The following is a 23,399-nucleotide window of genomic DNA, read 5'->3' as shown; positions in this document are numbered from 1 at the left end:
GCAGGAACAGGAATACAGAAGTAAACAAATAAAATGTACATGTAACCCACAAACACATTCTTCTTGCTCTTCAAATAAAGCTTGGGGGTCCAGAAGTTAACAACCCCATCTTCTCTTAGAGTCACAACAGTTCCATTAGAAAGCAAGTGGATTCTCACAACAGGCTTCCCACGTTTTAGAAACTTAATGTTAGCCGGCAATATGAAAGCTGCCATTTTACTGCGACGCACAGTCTCTTCCTTTGCTTCGTACTCCAGGTATATGTATGTGCAGAACTCATGCTAAAAGAAAGAGAGTAAGACTTAAATAAACTTTAATAGAATTTGTTATAGAAGTGTGTTCAATATTTCATGGTAAAGGTTATGAGTCTCATTCACAAATCATGTAAATACACATATTTTTGTATTAATAATATCAATATTATATAATTTTGATATCCATATTAAAATATTATAAAAACATACAATATATAACATAATAAAATTAGTATATGTATTCATTACGTAATACAACAATATCATTTATATAAAAAAACATTAAGTTCATCAGGAGTTGGGTTTTTGCATACACGTTTGGAAATTAGGGATAAATTTATTTGCAAACTTAATTTCAATCATGGCTTCTATTTGAAAATGTTTGCAAGCAATTTCCTGCACAAATATGTGCATTCAAAGTTACTGAATGAGACCCATTTTGACCACTTGCCCACAAAGGTTTTTTATATGCAAAAACTCGACTCAAAAACAGATGCAACTGTGCATTTAACAAATTGTCAGTTCATCTAAGAGAGAAAGTTTGAGATTTAAAGAGGAAGCAGTGAATTATTCATACCCATTCGATTTTGCCATCACAAGTGTAATCGATCTTCATGAATAGCTGGTGAATGTGAGATTCTTTCTGTGACGTTTCAAAAAGTGTTAGTCCAAAGTAATGGGTGGGAAGAGAGTGAGAGAGAGAAGATTGTACAATCATACATTAAGATTTTAGGTCTCCGTTAATCCATTTACACAAGCAACAGGATATAACTGAATACATAAACCTCTCTTACAGTACTTTTACAGTACTTACAACTCCTTTCAAACCTGGGCAGTTTTTCACAACAGATTTGAATTCTGAATAATCCAACATATGGATGCCAGCCTTTGCAAACTCCTGCTCAAGAGAACAGAATTAGGAAAATCATATTGTGTCTAATTAATCATTTAAATTACATTTCCAAATAATCTACACATTTTGAATACTTACATCATAGGCCAGTTTAATGTGCTTTAGATCATCAATGGACACCATCTTCTCAATCTATGTTGGACAGCAAAAATAAATTAAAAAAGGCAAAAATCTCACAGAACATGTGAGTTGGAAAGAGCATGAATTAAACGTGCAAGTCTCTACAGAGAGGTTTGTAAGAAAGAAGATTAACAAAGATTAACATCATAAAGTCACTGTGACGGATGCTATTTCAACATAGTATAAATCGACAAGTATTGTTTGACATTTGTTGGATGATCAAACATCTTTCAGCATGTCAAAAAATGAAACAGCTGCTGGATTTCGACAGGTTGCTGTCACATGTTCTGCTCCTCCTTACAATAATAAATTCACTTGAAATTTAAATGGCTTCATTGCAACATGATGTAATTTAAACTTTGTTGTGGATCAAAAACCCACATGCTTCATCAGTCTGCAGACAATCAATAGATTACATGCCAGTCAAATCAGTCAAACCATCTACCATGAATAAAGGAATGATATGATGAATTGATGAAAGATATAAGATATAGGTAGTCTGGCTATCACCAGACCAAGCTCAATCTTTTAAGATTGAACATTAGTCTGGGGAGTCTGCTCTGTATTTTCTACTGCACAAGAGGCGTGATCAACGGGCATAGTTCAAATGACTCTGTACACAATTGGATAGTCCTTCAACCAATCAGACCAACGATCCAGGTGACGTACTTTGCAGCGAAAAACTCCAGGCAGGAAACGTGTCAACAAGCGTGTTGGTTTGGAGCATTGATCAGCGGTTTGCAGAAGCAGCAATAGCATCGAGCGATTTTTGCAGGTTGTGCAAAAAAAAAAAAAACGTGAAAGTGAGTGGTATTTACACCCACTCGAGCGATTTGTTTGCTAAACTAAAGAAGCCATTGAGCATCGTCGAGAGGTTAAAAGGAATTGGATTGGATTAAACCGACCAATAGCGCGCCAGGTGGATAAGCCAGTTTGTGATTGGTCCCCGCAAATTTGTAACAGAAGCAGGATAGAAGAATGTACAGTTCCCCTTCGAGGGAACTCGCACTGCGTCGTCGTCGTGACGACACTAGGGGAACGCCCCCAGCGTAGCGCATCTGAAGTATGAATGGAATCTGTCCAATCCTGATTGGTGCTGCGTCATGACGTAGTAGATGACGGCATAACCGGAAGATACAAAGGGACGCCGGCACAAACACATGTTAGCTTTTGCTCTTCAGCTAAGCGCTCTGTGTCTCTGTGAGTCTTATTTGGTGTTGTTTGTCCAAGTTCACAAGCATTTATATAATAATGGCAAGCGAGCAGTTCAGGAGATGTGTGCATCCGTGTCCGCGCTATCTTTCGGGCACGGACACACATCAGCTGTGTGTGCATTGCCTCGGCGTGCAGCACGCTAGAGCGGCTCTCGAGGGAGCCGCTTGTAGCGAGTGTGAGAAGCTGCCGCTGAGGGTGTTGCGCTCGCGGCTTGATGTATTTGATCAGCTCGGCCAAGCTCGCGAGCCTCGCGGTTCTGGGCCCGCTGTTGCCGAGGCAGCGCGGCGCCGCAGATCGTGGGGCTCGCAGATGGATCTTTCAGCGGGACTCGGGACTGATTCGTCATCTTCCCAGTCCTCGTCTGAGGATTCAAACGCTCTCCCGCCTCGTGTGGAAGCCCGCGATGCGGCTTCTTCCCGCGAGGTAGAGGCACCGATGCTTCAGCTATCTGGCTCTGAGGGGTCAGATGCTTTGAGCATCGAGGCGGGTGTTGTGGAGCCCCATCCACCGCTTCATGCACCCGCTCAAGAAGAGCTGGTGGAGGTTTTGACCCGCGCTGTGGCCAAATTAAATATTGATTGGCCACAAGAAGAACCTGTAGTCCAGCCGGTCAGTAAGCTGGATGAGAGGTTCTTTAAACGCAGGGTTCAAACTCCACGCCGGGGCCTTCCGTTTTTTCCTGACTTGCACAATGAGTTGTGCAAGTCGTGGGAAAAACCGTATTCAGCCAGGCTCTCCAATCCCCCAGTGCTCGATTTTTCTAATGTGCTGGGGAAGGCTGAGCGTGTTTATGGGAAGATCCCTCGGGTAGAGGAAGCTCTCGCGAGCTATCTTTCTCCCGAGGCCGCATCTTCCCTTAAGGCCCCGGTACTGCCCACCAAGCCATGCCGAGAAACATCTTCGCTGGTGGGCAGAGCTTTTATGGCGGCTGGGCGGGCTGGTAGTTGCCTGCATACCATGGCGGTATTGCAGGCTTATCAGGCCGACCTCCTCAAGGAGCTAGATGAGGGCGAGGGTCCTTCCCCTAGTGATATTATGGAACTGAGAAAGGCTACCGACTTGTCTCTCCGCATTACCAAAGAGACGGCCCGTGCCATCGGCCGCTCTATGGCTGGTATGGTATGCGTTGAGAGACATCTCTGGTTAAATTTATCAGGGATGAAGGAAAAGGAGAAGCATTTTCTTCTTGACTCCCCGATTTCACCTTCTGGCCTCTTCGGCGGTGCGGTTGGTTCCGTAGTCGAGAGGTTTCAGGAGGTGAAAAAGCAGTCGGCGGCCTTTCATCAGTATCTCCCTCGCCGCCCTGGCTCCTCGGGGAAATCTGCCTCGAAAGGGCAGTCTCGGCCGTCTACCAGCTCCACGCACCGTCAGGAGCAGAAAGAGAGTGTCGCCACCCGCGCCCCTCCCGAGGGAGCTTGGCAAAGGCGGCGGCGCTCTCGAGGTAAGCCGTCGGAGCCGAAGGTCGATCTGAGGACCGTCCTTCAGGCGAAGAAGGCTTCCTCTAAGCGGTCCTAGTTGCGGCCAGACCGCTGAGAGCTGTCCCCCCCGGGGCGGAGCGATTGAGGTCGCCTTCCTCCCGGAGCTCTCGGGAAATCAGTGCTGTGCTCCCGCCGTCCAGTACGCTTCGGGCCACACTGATTTCCCGCGCACGCACGCCGCTCCAGCCGCCTCAAATAAGACCTGCGGCTGGGCAGCGAACGCGTACGCACACCGAAAATCATTCTCGACTGCTCCCTGCCGGTCAGCCGCTTCAGGGGGTCGGGAACGAGTTTCGGTTGATACCCGAGGCCAGCCTCGAGAGGCTGGTTCCCTTAGTAGATTATCTCGGCGCATGGTCATGCCTTCCGAATATATCTGCATGGGTCCTGCGTACTGTAGAGCTGGGTTACAGACTGCAGTTCAGCTCCCCTCCCCCGAAGTTCAACGGGGTGGTCTGGACTGTGGTCGGCCCAGAGCAGGTTCGGGTCATGGAACAGGAAGTTCAATCCCTGTTGGTAAAAGAGGCCATAGAACGTGTTCCTCTGCCACACAGGGAGTCCGGGTTCTACAGCCGGTACTTCATAGTTCCCAAGAAGGATGGAGGGTTGCGTCCAATAATAGATCTCAGGCACTTGAACCGTTCTCTGAGGAGATTCAGGTTCAAGATGCTCACAATTCCAGCCATCGTGAGTCAGATCCAGTTCGAGGACTGGTTCGTCACGATAGATCTGAAGGACGCATACTTCCATATATCCATCCTTCCATGTCACAGGAAGTTCCTGAGGTTCGCTTTCGGGGGCGAAGCGTACCAATATCGGGTTCTTCCATTTGGCCTAGCTCTTTCCCCTCGCACCTTCACCAAGTGCATGGATGCAGTACTGGCTCCGCTGAGACTCCAGGGCATCCGTGTACTCAATTACATCGACGACTGGCTAATATTAGCCAAGTCGTACGATGTGGCAGTTCGACATCGAGATGTCGCTCTGGCCCATATCAGGTGCTTGGGGCTGAGACTCAACACAAAGAAAAGCGTGTTGACGCCCTCCCAGAGGACTACGTTCCTGGGAGTGGTATGGGACTCCACGACGATGCGGGCACAAATGTCTCCTGCTCGGGTGGGTTCCATACAGGCGATGGTCTCCAGAGCGAAGCTAGGCCACAACCTCACTGTAAAGCAGTTTCAAATACTGCTGGGGCACATGGCAGCAGCGTCCAGCGTCATACCGTTTGGCCTGCTACACATGAGACCCCTACAGTGGTGGTTGAGAGCCAAGGGGTTTTCCCCGAGGGGGAATCCGTTCCGTATGATCAGAGTAACGCGCAGATGCCTTCGTTCTCTCGTCATATGGAGGAAACCTTGGTTCCTGTCCCAGGGACCAGTGCTGGGAGCATCATGTTGCCGGAAAACCGTTTCAACAGATGCCTCTCTCACTGGTTGGGGCGCGGTCATGGACGGCCGCTTTGCGAGAGGTCTGTGGGAGACCCGGCATTCTTCCTGGCATATCAACTGCCTGGAAATGCTGGCGGTCTACAAAGCTCTGAGGAGCTTTTTCCCGGACCTCCGCGGCCACCATGTCCTGATACGCTCAGACAACACTTCTGTAGTCGCGTATCTGAATCATCAGGGGGGTCTGAGGTCGCGCCCTCTATGCAGACTGGCACACCAGATCCTTCTGTGGTCCCAGGGGAAACTGTCGTCTCTCAGAGCGATGTACGTCCCCGGGGATCAAAATCAGGGAGCAGACATCCTGTCGAGGCAGGGGCTGAGGCCCGGGGAGTGGCGACTCCACCCAGAGGTGGTGGGAGCCATGTGCGTGAGATTCGGCCCAGTGGAAGTGGATCTGTTTGCGTCTCAAGAGACGTCCCACTGTCCACTGTGGTTTTCTCTCAGGCATCCAGCTCCGCTGGGGCTGGACGCCATGATGCAGACGTGGCTGAGGCTACGTCTGTACGCATTTCCCCCGATCGCTCTGCTCCCGGGAGTCTTGGAGCGGGTCCGCCGGGAGGGGATCAGTCTACTTCTAGTAGCTCCCCTCTGGCCGACCCGGGTATGGTTCTCGGACATTGTAGCACTGCTGGACGGCCTCCCGTGGCAGGTCCCTCTGAGGAGGGATCTGCTGTCGCAGGCAGGGGGCACAATATTTCACCCCCGGCCAGAGCTGTGGAACCTCTGGGTCTGGCCCTTGAGGGGGCTCGGTACCTAGAGGCTGGCCTGTCAGCAGATGTTGTCGAGACCCTACTCAGCTCCAGGGCTCCTTCTACCAGGAGACTGTACAGCCTGAAGTGGAATGTGTTTTCCACTTGGTGTAGAGAGCGTGAGGTGAACCCAGTCAACTGCCCAGTGGCTTCAGTGCTGGAGTTCCTCCAAGATTGTTTCTCCGCCGGTCTTACCCCGTCCACACTTAAGGTGTATGTGGCTGCCATTGGGGCTTTCCACTCGCCTGTAGGTGATGGGCCCATGGGGAGGCACCATCTGGTTGTACGTTTCCTCCGTGGGGCTCGGAGGATGAGGCCTGCGGCTCGCTCCAGAGTCCCAACCTGGGACCTGGCAGTGGTACTTGAAGGGTTGGCTGAGGCCCCCTTCGAGCCACTGGAGTCGGCTGAGGCAAAGAACCTGACCCTTAAGGTGGCCTTTCTCCTAGCTATCACTTCTCTGAGGAGAGTGGGGGATCTCCAGGCCTTGGCTATAACGCCAACTTGCCTGGAGTTTGCCCCTGGCGGAGTTAAGGCCATCTTACATCCTAGACCGGGCTATGTGCCCAAGGTGCCATCTAATGTGGCACGGTCAGTGGTTCTTCAGGCCTTCCATCCTCCACCTCACGTGACGGCGGAAGAGGGGAGACTTCACCTGCTCTGCCCAGTCAGAGCACTGAGAGTGTACCTTGAGAGGTCTTCTCAGTGGAGGAAGTCAGACCAGTTGTTGGTGTGCTTTGGTTCACCCAAGAAAGGGCTGCCTGCATCCAAACAGACAATCAGTAATTGGATTGTCCAGGCTATAGCCACGGCTTATCAGGTGCGCAATTTGCCTTCACCTATGGCCGTGAGGGCTCATTCCACCAGGAGCATGGCCTCCTCGGTGGCCCTCCTTTCTGGCGTCTCGCTTCAGGAGATCTGTGAGGCAGCCGGGTGGGCCACCCCGCACACCTTCATACGTTTTTACAGTCTGCAACTCCCTGTGACGCCTGGCGCTAGAGTGCTCGCGTCCTAAGTGTGCCTGGTCTTCCAGCTTCATACTAGGGCGGGCGTGATTACGGTGTGGCCTAGTGGGCATTTCGTTCCCCTAGTGTCGTCACGACGACGACGCAGTGCGAGTTCCCTCGAAGGGGAACGTCTCGGGTTACGACTGTAACCCTTGTTCCCCGAGAAGGGAACGAGACACTGCGTCTCGTCGCCACACCTATCACGGACAGAGCGCTTGCTTCATCGCAAAGGAGCTAACATGTGTTTGTGCCGGCGTCCCTTTGTATCTTCCGGTTATGCCGTCATCTACTACGTCATGACGCAGCACCAATCAGGATTGGACAGATTCCATTCATACTTCAGATGCGCTACGCTGGGGGCGTTCCCCTAGTGTCGTCACGACGACGACGCAGTGTCTCGTTCCCTTCTCGGGGAACAAGGGTTACAGTCGTAACCCGAGACGGTTTCCAGCCTGAGCTGCAGGGCGAAATCAAATCGCGACAGATCGGGCTGGGTTTACCCAGTCTAAGATATAGGGGTTTCTTCTACAATTGTTAATAGGATTTTAGATTAGTATTTTTTATTTATAAGGTTAATTTACCTTGGGTTTCCTCTGCAATTATAAATTAAAAAATCTCTGCAAATTTTTAGCAACTTAAGTTTTTAAAGTTCATGTTTGAGACTGTATTTTGTGATATACAACAGTCTCTTTAGAATAACAACAGACCTCAATTTACTCACAAATTGAAAATCGCCACTAAAAATCCATAGGAAATTGCAGAGGGAACCCAAGGTAAATTAGCCTTCCCGGCTGGCCTAGGAATTGATAATAAGTACTGCATCTGCCACAAAAACAATTAAGATTTCAATTAGGGTGACAGCATTAAACAGTAAAATGAACACTGAAAACAGCTGAGCTACGGTTAACGTTACACAACTGAAAAATGTAGTTAGAGGTGTTCCTACTTGTAGTTATTTGCTCTCCTACTGATAAATACAGATTATAACTTTCATTCCTATTTCACTGTGCAGTCAGATGGCAAATTACCTCCAGCACAAACAAATTTGGGCTTGATAAGGGAAAAAAAATTGATTTGCTTTCTGGGGAGCAAGTTCAAGCACTCTGTTGAAATAAATAATGCATGTCCACTGTGTCATTTCAGTCAATCGCTAGTCATGACAGATTACCCTGCAATGGTTGCCCATGCCCATCCAAAGGTCATCCAGCTAATGAATTAATGGGAATCAAAATGTCATTTTTGAAAAAGGACAACAATTTTGACCTGCAGAAAGTTAATGATCTGGTTTTGGCAAATTTAATGAAGCTTTGGTATGAGAAGAGTGACCTCTTATACTACACTGACACCTTTAAATTTTAAGATTGAAAGATGGTTGGCTAAAAGCAGTTACAGTTTGGTTGGTTACTTCTACATCAAAACCTGGGACATAATAAATAGCTTTTTGAAGAATTAAATATGATATGATTTAGAGCAGACAAAAGATAAGAAAAGAAACATATTCTGTACATACCTAAAGTTGATGTAAAAACTGAATTCAGTGGTCTGTTTACTGGTTGGTTAGAGCAGATCAGTTTAAAAAATGCAAAACAAGATTAGAACATATGAAGGCGGGCTCTGTGCTGGAGGGGGCGGGGTTACACATTAAATATAACCTAATATATTAAATAGTAAACATTATATTAGACTCTAATTTCGTATGCAATATTATGGATCTATGAAGTGCATCAATCCAGCTGCCCAACTCCCTTATTTATCATTCTAACATTTGCATTTGCATACCTGACCAGTGAGAGATGATGCTGGGGCAAGTTGCCCCAATCTAGGCATTGCATTCAATCTAGGTAGAAAATAATTGTTGGGAAATGCAGCAAAGCAGCAGATGCTGCACAAGTGTGACCCTTTGACTTTTACCTTGAGCTCATAGAGGGTCCCAGCAGGATCTGCTCTGTAGCGTTTTCGCATGCTAAGTTTAACATCGTCTCCCAGGGCAAGAGAGTGTCGTCTGGGTTCTTGCCTCAAAAGCTCTCTCTCCAGCCAGGCAGGAAGCTGTTGGCTCCTCTCAGTATGGTCTAAAATGGACCCCGTAGAATGCAGAACCCCGTCAGCCTGCTGTCTGTACCGCGTGCCCTGCTTCTGGTTCAGTCCAGCCGCTCCATACACTGGCCCAAAATCTGTCGAAATACTGCATAAGAGTATTGCATTGAATAATTTGTTTATCATTTCTTTTTCATTTAAGTTATCAAGAAACAACCTTGCAAATGGCCCTTTCGCGCATCGCCCAACAGCAAACTCAAACATCGCATATACCTCTTACAGGTGCTTGTGACGACATGTCTCAACAGGTAAAAGTAGGATACTTTCAATAAAAGATCTAACATATTAGCAATCCTTTTAGCTGTGTTGCTATGTGTCATGAGTAACCACACACACAAACACGCATGTGTGTTGGGTTAGGGAATAGAATATAGTTTGCACAGTATAAAAAGTAATATGTCTATGGGATGTCCCCATAAAACATGAAAACCCAACATGTGTGTGTGTGTGTGTGTGTGTGTAAATTACAGATTTAAATAATAAAATTGTAGTTGTACATTTTACTGTATTTTTACAGAATTATTTTGTCAACCACACCTGCCCATTTTTGTTGTTGTTGTTGTTTTTATAGGGAGAACTTTACACCTCCAAAATTAAATTTTGCAAAGCGAAAGCCAAGAGTATGTTAGGTCAAATCAAATTAGAGTCAAGTAATATCTTCATATTTGTCTGTCAAAACATAAATGAATTAATCTTCAAGGACACAAGCTGGTTCCAGCATGGCAAAAGCATTATCCATATTTCCTAGCAACAGTAAACACCATGAACAACAGAAGGAGTGACACTCAAGGTCAGGAGCTGGAAAATAACCGAATGCCAATGTGGTATGAAACATAGTCCTCATACTGAAATGAAAGTCATGAAGCAGAACAAATTAGTCTCTGTATCAGGAGCTGTTTCAAAGTGGTGCTGAGCAAATTAAATGCTTAAATATGGGAACTGGAAGCCATGTCAAGATACAGATAAATGAAAAACATAAAGCAGATTACCTGGGCTTGTTATGGGTCTCAAGTTGGGCTCCAGCAGATGAGGCCCGAATTTTCTTGCCTAGCGGCATAACTGAAGAGATCTGAGAGTATCTCGTCTTTTTCGGCTTGGCTTCCGTTCTCTTTAGAGACTGCTTGCTTGTTTTGCAAAGGAGCTTAGAGACACAGCACACCTGAGTCTCAGGTTACCTGATACACACATCCGAGTGGAGTGGCTACGCATGCATTGTGATGAGAGACACATTTAAAACCACTTTTAAATTTCATAATGTTAAAAATACCTTTTAAGCAGAGACATCTGTTCAGCAAACTAATTTTCTTAATTTTCAGGGGGAAGAAAACTTTCCACTCTTCGTTTTTCAATTTTAAACTTAATGAGAAAGATACCCGTGGTATTAAGATTAAAGTGAAATTAAATGTTTGTTTTTTTGTGTGTCTTTTCTACAGCTTGCTGCGCATATCCCTATCTCTTTATTGTGCTCTGCATAATAAATCAGTTCACCTGATGTTATTGATTTATACCTTTACTATTATTTTATAAAGTCAAAATACATAAAATATCTATCTCAGGAGGACTATAGGACCTTATTCTCCAGTACAAAATCTCAAGAGATTTATTATTCTCAAGAGACAAATGATTAATGATACTTTTTTCCATGTATATTCATCGTAGTAAAAATCTCAACAACAAAAAAAGAACTGTGTACAGTAAAAAATGATTTATGTCTGTTTTCAGTTTATTTTGAGTATTTTATTAAGCACATCATCAAAGATGTATTAAGGCATATCATTATATTAGGAGTGTTCTGACTCCTGGAAGAAAATCAGAACCCTAAAAAAATACTGCACAAATATTCATATAGCTTTTCATGATTCAAAATGCCATGTTTATAAAGGCCCAGGCCAGCCAGACATTCTCTCCAGTGTGGAAGGGGTTTGCATGAATGCACCAATATTCTTCACCTTACATCTAGACATCCTTCTTTTCTGGTAAATAAAATAAAAATATATATAACACTTAACACAGTAACAGGCTACACTGTACGAATTATAGGCTATTTATTTCTGCTTTTCAAGCAACATCTGTAGGATTTATAGAAGGATTTATAATTACAATATTATAATGAAGTATAACAACTTTTGCTACGACTGATCTAATTTATTTGATTTTAGTGTGAAGTTTTAAAATCACAGAAATCTTAAAATCAGGGGAAAAATTATACATTTCTAATAGTAAAAATGTAATTTAATAATTTAGTTGAACTATTCTAAAGATTCAGTAAGAACACAGCATCACTCTTTCTCACCTTTATCAGATAATGTCTTACAAATCTGTAGAAACGTCTGAGGTGGGATTGATTTGAGCACTGAGGAGACATCTGTATGTCCGCTTCCAAAATGCTTATTGTAGGTGGTCTGCAGTTTGCTGTTTTCCTGATGATTGATGTGGGTGTGAATCACTGTTGGGACTAAAATGTAAAAGAAAAATGTGTCATTCTTCTCTAATTTGTGTGCCATACTGGTGCCATAAGATGACCTATTATGCTTTTTATTTTTTTTTATTTGAACATTTTCAGCTTTCTTTAGTGTGTAAACGTTGCTGTTTGAGAATGAAAAAGGTCTGCAAAGATACAAAGCACAAAGTCCACAAGGGAATTATTCTCTATATCAGTAAGGGCCATTTCTGAACTCCCTCCTGAAACGCCTCGATTATACTTTTGAGTTTTCTTCCAGGAACGTCCACGTCACAATGTCCCTCATTTAAATAGTTTCCGCCCAAGGCATACATAAAAATAAAGGGATGAGTCCTGGTCAAAGACTATAGATATAGAAAGACAGTTCACTCCTATTACTGATGAATGGGAGAAACTGCAATGCACAATATGGCGGAATACATACCGCCTTGTAAGTAAAAGAGCCTATCACTGATTGATAAAGTCACTGCGTCACTGGAGCTGCTGTTAGAAGCTCGCGCTTATGACTGCACATGCGCATTGGCTGTTCTAGCCTGAAAATAAGCTTTTTTAACGCTTTTGATTATAAGAAACAACATTTATGGGACAATTCATGTCAGATTTTGTTGATTGATTGTTGATTGTTGTTTTTGTTGATTGATTTGAAATATTTTATTTATTTGTGTTTTAAAATAATACACAAATAAATAATTCAAATAGTCCCCCCATTCAAATAGATAGGACTTGGTCTTGGATGCCCGAAATAGCTGCCCGAAGGTGTTGCAAATATGGCCGCAAAGTGAACAGACTTTCCTTGAAAGGGACTTTGGCCTGGTTGATTTGGTTGAGTAATAGTGTGTTGAAACTTGCAGTTATGGTAAGGGGTGTGATATTTCTGAAACATGCTCAAATTGGTTGACCAATCACAACACAATGGTCCAGCCAACCAATCAGAGCACATTGCACTTTTCGGAAGGAGGGGTTTCATAGAGACAGGAAGTAAATAGTGCGTTACTGACAGACTGGGAAGAGAGGTGCTACAACAATGTAAAATATGTGAAAAATAATTATTATTTTTTGACCATGAAAACCTAGTGGACCCTTCTAAGACCCTCAAGACTTTGTAAAAGGGCATAATAAGGAAATTATTTAACAATAATTGAATGATTATATAGTGTACTTTGTAATTGTCAACTAACTGATGGATTAAGTCAATTAACTTGCATTTTTAACTTGCAATTCATTGGATGTCTAGTCTACTTTTTTGTGTTTGCATTGTGTCTTGGCTACCGACAGGGTTGGTTGTCTTAAATTTCAAACAATGTAGTTTGGTATTTTAGACTAGTTGAAACAGAAGTGCTGCAGGTTTGCCAAAGCTTACAAATACCCCTTGCTGCTATACCATGCAGCTTATTGCACCCATAGTGAGAGTTGTTCCCCAGAAGCTCAAGTTTTGATTGAGGTGGGCGGTAGTTATGTCTCATTTCAGTCTGGGTATAGTAGTGGACAGCATGACTGTGTCAGGGTTCTGCCCTGGCAGCCTTGTCTGTGTTGTCTTTGTTTCATGTTTCTATGTTTGTCTTGTGTTTGAGCACATGGCTCTGTCTTGGTCTGTGTTTGCCATGTGCTCCTTGTTTCCTGTTACCACGCCCCCATTTTTTAGTCCATGTCTTGCCCTCATTTCACTAATTGTGCTCACCTGATCCTCATGTGTTCTGGTCCCTTTATATTGCCCGTTTCTCAATATGCGTTCTTGTCTGTACTTGTGTTCTTGTGGACTTGTGAAACGTCATCAGTCGCAAGTACTGTTCCAATTCAAAGTTCACATCTAGCCAAGTCCAGTTCAAATCCCCGGATGTGTTCTTGATCCGCCCCTTTTACCGAGGATGCATCGAGAGGTGACTTGTGCGGACTTGAGACAGCCAGGTATCCCAGAATGCATCTCACACCAACCAGCAAGCGTCAATAGCGGAGGAGAAACCCCGCGTAATTTAAAAATACTGCTGTTATTGTGTCACGAAATGTAGTTTTAAGAGTTTTTCAGGCGAGAATGTAGTTGTTTAAAGCTCAAATCTTTGGTTTATTTATAAAGATAGTGCCTATTTAAAAATTTGATCTGACGTTTTCGTTCATGTACCCCGCCGAGAACAGCCTTTCCTCGGTTAGTGCTGCTGACGTTTGCTGCTGGCTCGGATGTCTCTAGTCTAGTGGTTTAACATGAGATATAAATCGTCCTGTGTATATCTAACGGGCGATTTATTTATTTATTATTTATTTTGTCTCATTAATCTATAATTTGTTCCCTGGCAAAACGTTTTAGCTGAGGGCAAAGTGAAGTTTCATAGCTTTATTTAGTCTATTTAACTTTAACGTTGTAGTCTAGAGAGCTGACTTATGTTTGACTGAATCGTTTGCTTTATTATTGTATAGCTTCTTATACCTTTTAGGCTACTTATACTTTTATAATGGCTATTATTGATCATTAAAACTGACATTTAACATGGTTATGTCATTTTATTTTATATATTTAAAACATATAAAATATTTTATTATACATGTTGCCTACATTCTCTTCACTGTATATATAATAAAATAAAATGACACAACCCTGTCTCTTTTTGCTAAATGTTAGTTTTAATGATCAATATTATAATGTTTTTTATGTATCATATTTTTTAAAATGAAAACAAAAAGAGTCAGGGTTGTGTTTTATATTTTGTGTTGTTTTAAATATATGCAGTGAAGATAATCAATTGCGTTGCCTGAACCACATTTATGTGGCCATTATGTTTAAGATTTTTTTTAAATGAAAATGAAAAGAGGCAGAGTGGTGGTTTATAACATATTTTGTTTTATTTGTAGCCTAGATATACATAAAGAGATGACCGGAGTAGCCAGAGCGAGCCGAGTGACGCTATCAAGTACGCCGCTGTTCCATTTGCAGAATTATCGGACTTGCGTCCTCCCGTCCTCGGGAGTTCGTTCTCCTGAGTCGAACTTGTCAAGTCCGAACTACCAAGGACTCAAGTCCGAAGTTTGCGTACTTGGTATTGAGAAACGGCTATTGTGCCTCTTTCCCTCATGTATTTGCTGGTTCGTTTTGTGTATGTAGGCTACTTTATGGTGTTCTCTGGTTTGTGCTCTTGAAATTATTTTAGCGCTTACTCTAGTTTTCTATCTTATTCCCAGTATCAGAATATCTTTGTTGCTATGTTTTTTTTGTTTTGTTTTTTTTACTTTTTTCGTTAGTTTGATTTTGTTATCTATTTCTCAACTATTTGTTCCTCTAGTCATTGATCTTATCAGTTTAATTTGTTCTCTTAATTGTTGCTATATCTTGTCTGTCTTGTCTTGTATGTTTTTCTGTAAGCTCCTGCCCTGTATTCCGAGTTCCCTGGCCACTGACTCTTAACTGCCTGGCAGCCTGACTGGTGCAGCTATCCAACCCCTGTGCCAAGCCTCTGGTTCTGTGAGCCTTTACCTGGTGGCAAGACTGGTGCTACATCTGAGGTCTACATCAAGCTGCGAGTTCCTGCCTGGTCTTTCCTTTGGAGCTGCCTCTATTTCACTCACGTCATCGCCATCTTACTGACGGTCTCAGTGGTCACCCATCCTGCCTGTCGTTGTCTGCCCTGCCCTACTGTTTGAGCTGTGGTTCACGCTTCACTCTCCCTGCTGTCTCTATAGTCTTCTGTCTTGTAAATAAAAAAAAAAACCCTGTCTGCTCATTTGCATTTGGGTCCTATCTCTTGCAGAACTGTGGTTAAAAGGAGCAAAGATTGCATGGTTCTTCATAATCCCTGTGACCGAATTCGGACTGAATATAACAAAGACATTGAGATGCTTCAGTCATAAGATATCTTTGGAACCACAAGACCTTGAAATTAAATAAGATTCAGTGTATACACCTATAATGTAATTCTTAGAACTCACCTTGAGGTAATCCAATAAAGTCAGTCTGGTAGGTTGACCTGTTGGGCACTCAGCCTTTTGGATTTGTCAAAGAAAGTTGAAGAGAGGAATTAACATCAAAGTGTTTAATTTGATCTGCATTAGGCCTATGTCTCCACACCATGAATTCCTTTGTGATAAAAGAGATACAATTATGGTACACTCTTTCCAATGTTGAAAAAAGAGAACTGGAAAAAGTTTCTTCAGATTAAGATGTTCTTCACACTAGGCCCGTTCACACCAAGAATGTTAACTATAACTAGGTTATATTTGCGTCTACACCGACGAACGATAACGGATTTTTTTATTCTAAGCACGCGATAATTTGGCAGGGGGTCGAAATTCGGCACAACACCGTCACTCTGATTAGAGAGTTGTCGTCTTTTGAAGACGTCTTTTTCATACTTTCGAATGAATCAATATCAGTTTGTTTACACATCTTTTACCAGGCAGCAGATGTCCTTAGCATGCTACGTTTTGAGCGCATCTAAACAGTGAATCTAGCTAGCTAGTGTATATATAGGCTAATATATGTGTGTGTGTGTGCCACGCCCTTTTCACTGCAACTTCAAAGGAAATAATACAATGTTGTCGAAACTAGCGCTGCATAGGCTACCTGAGGTAATTTTGTTACACTAGGATTTGCTAGCCTGCATTATGATCTCACCGTTTATTCCAAGGGTAGGCTACAAGGGTATTGCTCCATATATCCATTTTTTTTTTTAACTTGAAAAGGGGTTTTGACTTGGATTTTTCTGTCCATTGGTGATTAACTTCTCCACAATGTCACAATGTCTGCATTTTAAATGCACAAGCCCTTTGAATTCAAGTGGATTCTGATTGGCTGTCAGTGTTTTATCTTTCGACAGCTGGAAAAATAATCATTCTAAAAGTGATCCCAACGATATCGTTCCTCGTATCTTTATCGTTACAGTTGTGGTGTGAACTTTCTTTAATTTAGAGAACGATTTTTAGATATCTTTATCGTTCTTGGTTTGAACGGGCCTTAAGAAATAAAAATGGTTATTTTAAGAACTATTCACTGAAAGGTTCTTTGTGGAACCAAAGACAGTTCTTATGGAATCTTTGAAAAAATAAAATAAAAATAAAAACATTTGGAATCTTTATTTTTAAGATTGTACATTCTAATGTTTTTCCAAACATGTATGACATAGAACACAAATATAGTGCTGCTGTGCTTTTTTAAGTTTAACAGTAGGCTTACGCACATTCAAATTATACGCTAGGCTACAAACACAGCAAAATTACTAAATGTGGCATTTACCTGGCTTGGGTGTGGGTTGTTCCTTCGGTTTCCTGATGCTGTGGCAGACCTTATACAGTCTTTGACACAGGCTTCCAGCAGAAGTCTTCACTGTATGCAGTTGCTCCCATTGGATCATCCAATGCATATGAATTTCTATAGATATTGCCAGATGTTTTCGGCCTTGTGTTTGATTCTCAACTCAGACATTTTGCATCACTTCTGTTAACAGAAAACTCACCATATTAGAATTGGAATAGATGAGATAAGTCTATTGATGAAATATCTTTTATGAGAAGTTTCATACACATCCCATTTTTTGTTAATATCTAGATTAAAATGCACAGTGAAAAAACATGAAGAAAAACTTAAGTAGGCTAACACTGAAAATGAACTAAAAAAAAAACATTAAAAAAAGCCTATTAAAATCACAATAAACGTGTCTAATCATAATTTGCAATGGTTGTCTTGACAGATGTGAAATATCTGACTGTTGTCCAAACGACATTAATGTGTCCAGTTCCAGTATCTGAGGTTTATGTGCTGTTCACCAGTATCTCCGTCGTTTTACAGTGAGAATCAAGAAGATAAACTTTTTAGCATGGTAATGTGCATGAATGCCCATCTAATCGGATGTTATCTGTAAGATGGCGTTGTTATAGGAAACGCGCAACAACGGGTGCGCGAGAGCAAACTGACCTTCTATGGGGTCCTTCTATGGTCCTTCTATGGTCCTTCTCCACGTACGAGGAAACCCACAAACCAGTGTCAAGCGTCCAAAGAGGTTGGAGACAGCACATTGAAATCTATATTCCAGGTATATGATTACATTTTGACTGAAATAATTGCCCTATAGCTATGCAAAACAAAATATTAAAACATGCAAAGGATGTACATGCATTAGGATTATATAGTCTACAAGCTGTGGGCTATTTATTTTATCACGTTTCTTAATACTAAAAAAGCGTAACCGTTAAAGAAACAGAATCATTAAATTCCCCCAGTTCGATTTTATTTGGGCGTATATAGCGCCGCTCAGTGGAAAACATGATATAATGCAATTCAAGATTTTTTTTATTTTTTATTTTTTTTTATTAGCCTATTATTATTGCCAGGGATCACAAAAACATACACGAATAAGGAATGGAAATGTAATAATAATATAGTAGGCTACATGTGAGGAATAAAAAGCACCAATTATAAATAATAACAATAGTAATAATAATAATAATAATAATAACAGCAACAATAATAAAATATAAAAATATCTCGACAAAATATATTGCATCCTTTATCAAAATAAAGTAAAAAGGCAGCACAGGTTTACCGTCTTGAGTTATTGGAGAATTTACAACGATGTTTGTGAGATTTGTCAAGGAGCAATGAAAGATTGATAATAATACTCAGTGTTTTTTTGTTTTATTCATGTCACAGATACTTTAAAGATTACCATTACAAACTCAGAACCAACAACGATGACATCATTAAAATATAAAGTCCTAAAACATTGCCTGTGATTCATCTATGTCACGTTTATTAAATCCGCGTTAAATTTTCTAAAATAAATAAATGAACAATGAATTAATGCATGATCAATTATTGTAATAACAATTTTCACTAGTTTGTTGAATGTAAAATTCGTGGAGCTAGGGGATCTAAATCAGCTTTTGCATTTGCACGATTTAAACAGGCACGCCAATAAATAGCCTATGTGAATATGCAATTGAGTGATAAATATTGACAGTAATATATGCTTTGCGTTCTCATCAGAAAATTTGGCGGAGCGTATAGCCTACTGTTGCTGTATGGTTCAGTAGGCAATACATTTTGTTTGCGGCAAAAATAATTTGAAATGCTATTGAAGCGTTCCTTACCAAATATACCGAATTAAATGTGTTTAATGCTTTGTAAAACTCACAACAATTTATGTTAATTATCTAGGGGGATTAAAACAGTCATTAGGGGTCCAGACGGTCCAGACCCCTCCAAACTCCCGTAATTTGCACCCTGGTAGAAAGTATAGCCTCTACTCTTCTTCTTTTTCTCTTCCGACAGTTATCAGCGTGCAGATGTGCTGTGCAATCTTTGAAATACTATGCTTTTAAAGCAAATATTTATAATACAATTTCAAACCTTTACTTCAACGACAAAGGTGTGCTTACATATACTACAGTATGTTCACAGCAGTACAAAACGGTGTCTGAAACTATTGCACTTGCAACAATGTATGGTTTTTCATATTCACGCGCCGTTGAAAAAATGTGACGTTTCGCCGATGAACAGCCAACCACACTTCAGCTCTCGTAGGGACTATAGTGCGCCGACAGCCAATCACGGGCGCTCAGGACTTGGTGGTAGCCAATAGGATTCGTGACTGTATACTGTGTCTCTCGTGAGCGGAGGGTTCTGCAAGCACTTGGAAGAGCGCGCATCGGTGTTATTGTACTTCAAAGCCCCATTATCTAGGCATCCACAGAAGCTGCAAATAGAGAAGACTGGTGAGTTTTGTCAAAATATGCTTGTCAAGGCCTTAATAAACTATTTTTTAAATTGCATCGTATATTACAACACATTTACCTTGGTAGTTGCGTGGTAATTTCGTGAACGCAGGGCGAGCAATCTTTGTCAGAATCTATTCGCCAGTCATTCAGTCATAGTGAAATGTCCTGAATGGAAAAATCGTCTGAAGATTAAAAATTATTGCATTTTTCATGTGAAATGACAGTATTAGAATAGTCTTTATTAGGGTGGGGTGTAATTTTTTTCAGGTAGCCATCCCAGCTAAAGCAGTTAGCTTTTTGAGGTCTTTTTGGGGTGTTATTGTGTCAGTCAGTGACGTGCTTGGCATTGACACAAAAATACTAAAATAACACCTCGGATAGATTTACCAGTCCCGAGGGAATGTACTCGTCATTTTGTGCATTTTTCTCTCTGAACGGGACGTGTGCGGCCGTGTTCTGTAATATAATACGGTCGGCTTGCGGAGGATATATGTTACTCTGCGTTTTGCCTGTGAGTGGCGGGGGATGGAGACGGACGGGGTGTAAGCGACATTCAACTTAACTAATAAAATGAAATTCATCCGAGCTCGTTTGCATTGCTTTTTCAACTCGCACAAAAGCCCGAGGGTCTATTTCAAGGAAAGCCGGTGTTTTCAAAGAGAACTCGAGCGAGAAAAAGGGGATAAAATTATATGTATACTGTTTCCCACCGCCAGTGTGTGTATGCGGCTCTGGCTAGCAGACATAAAGGGAGAGAGCGAGAGGAAGCCATGTTGGCTCTGCTAGCTGTGCTCATGTGGCTCCAGTTGAACGGCGGCCTTACGAGAGCTAAACTCCCATTGCATTGCGCTTATAGTTACAGACACTGTGTCCAGACCGACCGACTTCTTCCATAGGGGAGGCGAAATATCGGAAGGCGGCGGGACAGGGGCGAAAAACGGACAAAGTGCGGTGATTTTAGGTCCTAGAAATTACCCAGGAATGTGGGAGGAGACAATTGAGGGGGACTTTCTCTCATGAAGACGGCTTTTTCAAAATGGAAGAAGAAATATTATTATTGCAGCATTTAGGCATTTTAAGGCGGGCCCTATGTAATCTGTCTGCCCGCTCATGATCGATGCTGCTATCAATGTTCCGTTAATGAGAAATACACATAATGGAAAATAAAATAGTGGGAATGAATATTAAATATGTTATTTTATTCACGAAATGGAGGATGTCCTTGTCTTTCACCCTGAACCTGAGGGGGTCTTTGTGCATCTCACCGTCCATCTCAATAATATGATTTCACTGCACATTTCATCATTAATAATTTTTTTAGTTAGTGCAAATATGTCCCTCACAGTACATAATAATAACTATATATATATTATATATATATATATATATATATATATATATGTATGTAAATTCATTTTAAATTGTAGTGAACAAATACATTTTAGTTTAAGTACATTAACAACATTTAGGAAGCATTTACAGGAAGCAAATACATGAATCCATATACATTTCGATATATGTGTATGTATATATATATATATATATATATATATATATATATATATATATATATATGTAATTGCACTAGATAATAATATAATTGAATATATAAAAATAATTACCGGCATATAATATATAATTATACAAGATTACAAGTTATAAAATGAGTATAACTTGTGTCACCTTCATTTAGTTAAGAATATCTTTTTTCACAGAGAGTAAAGATGGGTAAAGATCCAAGGAAGCCCAGGGGAAAGATGTCCTCTTATGCCTACTTTGTGCAAACCTGTCGTGAAGAACACAAAAAGAAGCACCCTGAAGCCAGCGTTAACTTTTCTGAATTCTCCAAGAAGTGTTCAGAACGATGGAAGGTACTGTTCTGAAAAACGTGGATGCAAATTATGCTGTTATATTGCATACATATTATATTTGTTGTGCTTTCAGGCTTACTTAGAAAAATCTTTGTAAAAATCTGTTTTGTAATGTAACTTGCATGTTTTGATACAGCCTTTTCTCGTTCTGAACAGACAATGTCTGCCAAAGAGAAGGGTAAGTTTGAGGATATGGCCAAGCAAGATAAGGTTCGCTATGAGAGAGAAATGAAGAACTACATCCCACCGAAGGGAGAGAAGAAGAGGCGATTTAAGGATCCCAACGCGCCCAAGAGACCACCGTATGTTCAAGCTTTGCACTGCTTTTGAAAATAAAACATTTTTCAAGACGGTTTGGTTTGAATGCATGTTTCCCCCCCCCAAGGTCGGCGTTCTTTATTTTTTGTGGTGACTACCGCCCTAAGATTAAAGGTGAGAACCCAGGTCTTTCCATCGGAGACATTGCCAAGAAGCTTGGAGAAATGTGGAACGGCTCAGCGGCTGAGGTGAAGCAGCCCTATGAGAAGAAAGCTGCGAAGCTTAAGGAGAAGTACGACAAGGTAGTGTATAGTTTCTTTTTTCTTTCCTCCCTGAGTACTCTTTAATATTCTCAAACTCTCAAACTATTTGTTAACTTTTTGAATCTTCTGTAGGATATTGCCCTATACCGCACAAAGGGAATTGCAGGCTTGTCCAAAAAAGATGGTGGGGAGGATGATGATGAGAACGAAGACGAAGAAGAGGAGGAGGAGGAGGAAGATGAGGATGATGATGAGTAGATTAGCTCCTGATATAGCCTAAGTTCTTGTTCATGCCATAAACCCAATTGTACACGATTCACATCTTCAAACGTAATACAGCAGAAACAAGAATTGTTAGGCTGTGTATATGCGACGTTTTTAAGATGTACAGTGTTATTCTCCTTTTGTAAAGTTAACACTATGTGTCTTCAGTCTTTACATTTTTCTTTTTTTATCTTTGTTTTTCGTTAGTGGTAGTTCTTGCCAGGAACAGCGTAAGGTTGAATATGATTTGAACTGTTTCTCTGAAGGTGCATAGCACAAGTATCTGGTTCATGTAGATCTGTAGTGCACTATCATATTAGTTTTTACAAATATTTTTCGTATTTGCCGTCATAAGGTCCTTTAACTGTACTTTGAATACCACTCTAATTACAAGAATACAGCTTTGTTTGACATTTAAGAATGTGTCTGAAGTAAACATTTCTTTTTTTAGAAAACTGTCCTGTTTTTTTCTTCCGTAGCTACTGTAGTGACAGAGTTCTTGGATATTATACTTAATATCTGAAGTTATCGGTCCATGTATGCATTGTATTATGAACTGGTTCATTAATATTGCAAAATCAACAAAGAAATTATCTGCATCAGCCAATGAAACATTGCAGCACATTTAAGACTCTAAACGTTTTTGAATTTTCCAGTTATGTACAATATAAATGAATTTCAGAATGTTGTTTCACACAAAGCCTTACCCAGTGTTGCATGAAGTCGTGCTCTGGCATGAATTAATGCAGTGTATTGGAGTGTGCCATCAAAAATGAAGAGAAGACTGTAGCCTACTTGGTAATGGAAATTTAGACACTCACTCTTATCAGACAGCATGAAGGTATCCTAAAAATCTAAATGTTTTGGTTAATGACTTGAAATAAGCTATGTGACTGAACAAGAGCATTGACTATATTAAGGAATACGTAAACACAGCGACACCCTGTGGCGGTGATGTGTAACTGCTTTGTTTACTGTCACACTACAGATGATGTCATCTTATTCAGGTTTCACCTTGACGTCTTTTACAAGGTCCAATACTGCAAGGAAGGACAAAATAACAGTATGCTAAAGCACCCATTTAAAGCATTGTATCTACATTTTTGGGGGGTTAAATGACGTCTGATATTTCTGTTTTTTTATCTGTTGCGATAATGATTAGGCCTACTCAAGATAAAGGGAAGATCACAAGTCCATAAGAGACAAGCACTTAACTCTTTCATATTTGTCACAACGCATTTGTAAATCAAACAGTACTTGTTGACATAATTGACTATTAATTACTTGACCTGAAGACAAATATCTGGAAGAT

At 41.5% G+C, this 23,399-nt stretch overlaps 2 protein-coding genes across 2 annotated transcripts in view; one reads left to right on the top strand and one right to left on the bottom strand.

Annotated features, from left to right (window-relative positions):
• wdr95 (WD40 repeat domain 95) overlaps positions 1–15,393 on the bottom strand; it is a 28,638-nt gene extending 13,245 nt beyond the window's left edge. The window contains exons 1-6 of the mRNA XM_079887141.1: positions 15,289–15,393; positions 9,093–9,363; positions 1,246–1,299; positions 1,069–1,152; positions 832–897; positions 51–281 (exon numbers count right to left, since the gene is read on the bottom strand). Of these exons, the coding sequence (XP_079743267.1) occupies positions 51–281; positions 832–897; positions 1,069–1,152; positions 1,246–1,299; positions 9,093–9,363; positions 15,289–15,299 (717 nt within the window). The 5' untranslated portion in view covers positions 15,300–15,393. The remainder of the gene's footprint in view (positions 1–50; positions 282–831; positions 898–1,068; positions 1,153–1,245; positions 1,300–9,092; positions 9,364–15,288) is intronic.
• A 3,876-nt stretch (positions 15,394–19,269) lies between these two features.
• On the top strand, positions 19,270–22,508 carry hmgb1b (high mobility group box 1b). The gene is made up of 5 exons (XM_079885406.1): positions 19,270–19,428; positions 21,147–21,302; positions 21,459–21,604; positions 21,688–21,862; positions 21,956–22,508. Exons 2-5 carry the CDS (start codon positions 21,156–21,158, stop codon positions 22,079–22,081), a joined length of 594 nt encoding a protein of 197 aa, XP_079741532.1. The 5' UTR covers positions 19,270–19,428; positions 21,147–21,155; the 3' UTR covers positions 22,082–22,508.
• Positions 22,509–23,399: the final 891 nt, after the last annotated feature.

Source organism: Squalius cephalus, assembly GCF_949319135.1.
Source record: "Squalius cephalus genome assembly, chromosome: 11".
Classification (NCBI taxonomy): domain Eukaryota; kingdom Metazoa; phylum Chordata; class Actinopteri; order Cypriniformes; family Leuciscidae; genus Squalius; species Squalius cephalus.
This window is presented reverse-complemented; position numbering and strand designations above follow the sequence as displayed.

Coding starts and splice junctions, on each gene's coding strand:
- hmgb1b (XM_079885406.1), top strand. CDS start 21,156: ATGGGTAAAGATCCAAGGAAGCCCAGGGGAAAGATGTCCTCTTATGCC. Junction 21,605..21,687: donor AACGCGCCCAAGAGACCACC/GTATGTTCAAGC, acceptor CCCCCCCCCAAG/GTCGGCGTTCTTTATTTTTT. Junction 21,863..21,955: donor TTAAGGAGAAGTACGACAAG/GTAGTGTATAGT, acceptor AATCTTCTGTAG/GATATTGCCCTATACCGCAC.